The 5,672-nt window shown below is 48.1% G+C and overlaps 1 protein-coding gene across 4 annotated transcripts in view; it reads left to right on the forward strand.

Annotated features, from left to right (window-relative positions):
- Positions 1-5,672, forward strand: part of LOC103611266 (GON-4-like protein) — a 26,666-nt gene that overhangs the window by 2,133 nt on the left and 18,861 nt on the right. For all 4 annotated transcript variants that reach the window (XR_001859866.1, XM_017727885.1, XM_017727886.1 and 1 more), the window contains exons 3-9: positions 1,076-1,150; positions 1,534-1,584; positions 2,273-2,323; positions 2,664-2,759; positions 2,998-3,102; positions 3,815-3,985; positions 4,877-5,069. Coding sequence is in view for 3 of the 4 variants with exons in the window: in XM_017727885.1 (XP_017583374.1) it covers positions 1,076-1,150; positions 1,534-1,584; positions 2,273-2,323; positions 2,664-2,759; positions 2,998-3,102; positions 3,815-3,985; positions 4,877-5,069 (742 nt within the window). In the remaining variant the exon portion in view is untranslated. The remainder of the gene's footprint in view (positions 1-1,075; positions 1,151-1,533; positions 1,585-2,272; positions 2,324-2,663; positions 2,760-2,997; positions 3,103-3,814; positions 3,986-4,876; positions 5,070-5,672) is intronic.

The raw sequence follows: 5,672 nt of genomic DNA on the forward strand, positions 1-5,672 counted from the left end.
TAGGCTGTGAACTCTGTTTCTTGTTTTGAATGAGCTGTTTCATCATAAAATTCTGCTGGAATTCTAGTGGTGCTGACAGAAATGCATCACTTTTAGTTACTGTCCATCACACAGCTCTCAGTTAGAAAGGAGCTGCCAGAAGAATATTTGTGCTGTCACAGCTTTGGAGTGAATCTCTTAACTCTGCACCTCTTTTGAGTCTGGATTTCAGTTCATCCCAAGCATGATCTGGAGAGCAATAGTATTTATTTTCCCACAGAGTCAAAAATCATACATTTTGTTTTCCCTGCAGCCAGAGTTGTCCAAATCCAGGTGATCTCAGATATTTTCCCTTCTTGCCATCCCTGTGGCAAACAACCTGGGGGCTGCCACGCTTCTTCCAGGCAGATTCACCCGTGGATTCTGTGCAAGTGCCCTGAATTAATGCCTTTCTCTGTCATGTGCAGCTGTGGGAGGGCTGGAGGTTCCTCACAGTCACCTGCCTTCCCTGGAGCCTTATGGAGGCCTTCAGAAAATGCAGGCTGGGATATTGTGTCTCTCCTGCCTTCCCCTATTTCTCCTAAATATGTGCAGCGTTTGCTGGAATGATGTAGCACAGTGTTTTGAAGACTGTGTATTATTCCACACTTTCTCCAGGGATTTACACCCTTGTTTTGGGAGCCTGTGAGTGCTTAAAGATTGAAGTTTAATCAAGATTGAGGTTTTCTGTTGCAGCTTCCCAGCAGCATTTCTCCTGTGACTGGGATCAGCACATTTTACTGATTACGTGACATGACTGATTACTGATATCAGGGAAACTGCTGTGGGCTTTTGTTTTGACTGTTTTCTTTTCTCTCTGCTGGGAATTTATTCTGGGGAGCGTTCACAGAGAACGTAGTGCAAACTTTTTATTCACTGCTGTGCTACTTTAAATGTTACTGTCTGATCTCTGAGCAATCATTTTTACTGCAGTGTCATTACAAAGCATCTTGTACACTGAGTATTCCTCCATCCTATTTCCAGGTCGTTTATTCTAACACTTGTTACCTTGTCTGTTTCTCTTTAATAAACATCCTGGGTTTGTGTGTTCCTTTAGGAAGTGATCACAAATGAACACGTGGTAGCCATGATGAAAGCAGCCATCAGTGAGACAGAAGATATTCCTTTGTTTGTGAGTAAAAAGCTTGCTCAGTTGGTTTTATCAGTTGTTCTGAATGCTCAAGGCCTTCCCCACTCTGCCTGCCTGGGCCATCATGGGATGTGGGGAGAAGAGGTAGAATAAATAGGTAATTTACCTATTGGAATAATTAGGTTTCATTATCAGATTTGCCACCTGGATGAAGTGAGTAGTGTCTCAGTGTAAACGATGAAACAGAAGTATGAGGAGTTATTTTGGAGGTCACTGTGGTGAAAGGGAATGAATTTAAAGGTAGTGAATTTAAAGGCAATGAATTAAAAAAAGAGAAAAGTTTCATAGTAAAGAGTTGCTGGGGAAAAGTCTGTAGGTAAGGAAATTACTGAATTCATTGCTGTTGTCTTGTTTTAAACTCTCAGGAGCCCAAAATGACTCGTTCCAAACTGAAGGAAGTTGTGGAGAAAGGAGGGGTAAGTAAACCATCTGCTCTTCCCTGTTGCACCTTCTCCTGCCCAAGGGGCAGCTCCAACTTCTGCTCATTGTGACAGTGACAGGAGCCAGGGAACGGCTGGAGCTGGGCCAGGGGAGGTTTGGGTTGGAGATCAGGGAAAGGTTCTTCCCCCAGAGGGTGCTGGGCACTGCCCAGGCTCCCCAGGGAATGGGCACGGCCCCGAGGCTGCCAGAGCTCCAGGAGCGTTTGGACAGCGCTGCCAGGGATGCCCAGGGTGGGGTTGTTGGGGTGTCTGTGCAGGGCCAGGGGTTGGACTCTGATCCCTGTGGGTCCCTTCCAGCTCAGCCTATCCTGTTATTCTGAGTGGTTTTGGTTGTGTGACCCAAAGAGAAATGTAAAGCTTTTGTGTGGTTGAGTCTTGAAATGAAAGAAATCTGTTAAGACAGTGTTAAAAAAAAAAGGATCCATTTGAGCTGAGCAGCACAGGGCCAGGTCAGGGCTGGGAAGGGCAGAAGGGCAGTGAACTCCCAGTGTCCATTGTCCTGAAGTCGCTTCCTGGAGATCCCATGGGAGGTTTGAAGGCTTTGTTTGAGCTCTGTTGTTGCTTGGCCACTGTGGAGATCAGGGTCACAAGCTCAGGTGCTCCTTAGGTTGATGGGATTCACCCCGCCTGCATGACACAGCCCAAGTGTTTTTGCTGTCCCTAGGTGATTCCAACATGGAATATTTCCCCAATTAAGAAGGCACACGAGATGAAGGTAAGTGAACTGCTGCTGGGAAAGGAGAGACCATACTGGATGAGGCAGAGATCTTTTGGAGGGCTGAAGCAGACTCGTGTACTAAAACCATCTCTGAGCTGGTGTCTGTTCGTGCAGTGTTTCCATCATATCATACTAAATCATTTGTGCCTGTTCTTGCACCTTTTCAAACCACCTTTGCCAATCTTTCAGTAATTTATTTCTTTGGTTCCTTCAGGATTTCCTTTCTGAGCTTCAGGGTGTTTCCTCAGTTAGAAATATTTCCTCTGGCTGTGCACCCTTGGAGTGCAGCTCTTCCTCCTCCTGTTAACTGTGGTCACCCTCTTTCTCTTGTGTGCAGCCACCTCAGTTTGTGGACATTCCCCTGGAGGAAGATGATTCCTCTGATGAAGAATACCAGCCTGATGATGAAGATGAGGATGAGACTGCAGAAGAGGTAAATGCAGCTTGTGCAAAGGTCTGTGTGCTCAGCACAGAGCTCTCTGTGTCTGAGGCAGGAGAACGCTCTCTCCTTTAACACATGGACACTTGTAAGTCATCCTGGACCTTCCAGTAATCATTCTTCAATGCTCTACTATTCATTTGGCTAAAAGAGAGGCTTTGAAATATTATTTGGAGCAGTTATTGATTGTGGCACGATGGTTTGAGGGCGTTGTGCATCTCTTGCCCTGCAGAGCTTGCTGGAGAGCGACGTGGAGAGCACGGCTTCTTCTCCTCGTGGAGCCAAGAGGTCCAGGACAAGGCGCTCCTCTGATGAGGAGGGAGGGACACTCTGTGAGGTAAAGCTGGAGGACACAGTCACTGTTCCTAATTTATTAATCCAAACCCAAAAAACCAGATCAATTCCTAAAGCTGTGGGACATTCCAGGTGCCGGGTGGCTTTAGGGTCCCACTGCCACGTTCCTTGCAGGAAGGGCTGAGTCTAAAATAAAGCTCTGGGAATGGAAACAGTTGTCAGGTCCTCAGATAGTGATTATCTTTCTCATCATTTCTGAGGAGTGCAGGAGAATGGTTTCCTGTGCTTGGCTTAGGAGCAGAAAGTGAGTTTGATAAAAGGAGAAAGGTGTTTGTGTGACTGTGCAGTCAGACGGAGTAGTAGGTGCAGTGTGGGCCAAGGATCAGCAAACAAGAACGAGGAAGCCCCTGGGACCTGACACTGGGATCAAAAAGAGCAATCTTATATTGTTATTTCCACATTCTACTCACCATGAGTTGGTTTCTGGGAGGATTCTGCCACAATAATTGGTGTTCAGGTTTATCAGCTCTGGTAATGTTGAGACTGATACTCAAATCTTCCAAATGTCTCCTTTCCAGCAAATCTTCATATTTCTTTGCACTTTCTGGAAACCAAAGTCAGTGTAGTAGGAAAAATCCACATCCTTCTGTGAAGCATTTCTCCCATTTCCAGTCGAGCAGAAAAAGAGATTTACTCTGTCCTTGGAAATTTCTGTTCTAAATAAAACCTTTTAACACAAAGGCCTTTTTAATTAGATGGAGAAGGTCACTACACCTGTTGTTAGACACATTAGTGCTGAAGTGGTTCCCATGGGACCCCCACCACCTCCCAAACCCAAGCAAACCAAAGACAGCACCTTCATGGAGAAGCTGCATGCAGTGGATGAAGAGCTGGCCTCGAGCCCTGTCTGCATGGACTCCTACCAGGTACTGGGCTGGGGGCTGTGGTAGACGGGTGGTTAAAATTTGTTAGAGAGGAGGGGACTTTCTGGGTTTTTTCAGGACTTTCTGGGACTCTCTGCTCCTCCTTTTACTGCATTCTGCTCTCCCCGTGTAACTTCAAATAATGAGTGGAGCTCTGAGCAGCCTGGGCTGGTGGAAGGTGTCCCTGCCCCTGGCTGGGGGTTGTAACCACATGATCTTTAAGGTCCCTTCCCATCCAAACCATTCCATGGGTCATAGATTCTGTGAAATTGAATCTCTGTAGTGTGCAGGACATTCAGAGGCAGCTATTAAAAAGGTTGTTAGTGACATAGATTTTTAGTTTCTTGTAATGACACTATTTGTGCCCATAAGTCTCTTACCGCTGTTGTTTCAGCTGTTAAATGTAACTCTGTAACAGTTACATAACTAATGAAAATAGTTTTCCTTTTGAAAATTACCCTGTTGGCTTAGTTATGTTTTGCAGACACACTTTTTACTGTTAACAGCTGAGGAATTTGGTTCTCCAGAGACCCAGTGTCCCATTTTAATAAGGGGAAAAGCTCTGTGTTCCTGAGCAAGGCTGAAGTGAGGAGACAGTGCTGGGCTGCTGCTCCAGATGAATGTCAGAGAGTGAAGAGTGAACCATAAGTGAAAGAATTAAATATTGCAAGTGGAAACTGCTTCCTTGGTGGCAGATAAGAGCTGATAAATGAGCAAGGATATATTTATATGTGTAGTTACAAAGAAGAGCAGCTTAACAGGGAGGGTAGTGAGAGCTCAGCTTGCTCAGCCTACGAAAGCGAACGATTCTCTGCGGCAGGAATCGAATATTTTTGGGGTTGGACTTGCTTGGCTGGGCTAAAAATCCCAGGAAGGCCTTGTCTGTCCCTGCAGCCCCTGGAGGACAGCCTGATCGCCTTCAGGACACGCTCCAAGAGGCCTCTGAAGGACGTTCCCCTGGGGCAGCTGGAGGCCGAGCTGCGCGCGCCGGACATCACCCCGGACATGTACGACCCCAACACCGCCGACGACGAGGAGTGGAAGAGGTGGCTCGGGGGGCTCATGAACGACGACGTGGAGAACGAAGGTACCTGGCAAATGGGGAGGTGGGGGGGTCACTGGGATTGGGGGTTCTGGGGTTTAAGCAAGCCAAGTGCTGCTGCTGCATCTGGGAGGTCAATCCAGGCTGGAGATGAGCGGATGGAGCAGCCCTGGGAGAAGGACCTGGGCACGAGCTCAGAGCCCCCCTGAGCCCGGGGCTGAGCCCCCAGCGTGGGCAGCAGGAACCGGGGGGATTCTGCCCCTGTGCCCCGCTCAGGTGAGACCTCACCTGCAGAGCTGCCCCAGCCCTGGGGCCCGGCACAGGAAGGACCTGGAGCTGCTGGAGTCAGGAGGCTCCAGGATGAGCAGAGGGGTGGAGCAGCTCTGCTGGGAGGAAAGGCTGAGGGAGCTGGGAGTGTTGAGCCTGGAGAAGAGAAGGCTTTGGGCTGACCTCATTGTGGCCTTCCAGGATCTGAAGGAGCTGCAAGGAACATGGGGAGAGACAATTTCCAAGGGCCTGGAGTGACATGATGAGGGGAAAATGGCTTCACACTGATAGAGAAGAGGTTTAGATGAGGTATTGGGAAGAAATTGTTCCCTGTGAGGGTGGGGAGGCCCTGGCACAGGGTGCCCAGAGAAGCTGTGGCTG

This window comes from Corvus brachyrhynchos, unplaced genomic scaffold (assembly GCF_000691975.1).
Source record: "Corvus brachyrhynchos isolate BGI_N302 unplaced genomic scaffold, ASM69197v1 scaffold122, whole genome shotgun sequence".
Lineage (NCBI taxonomy): Eukaryota > Metazoa > Chordata > Aves > Passeriformes > Corvidae > Corvus > Corvus brachyrhynchos.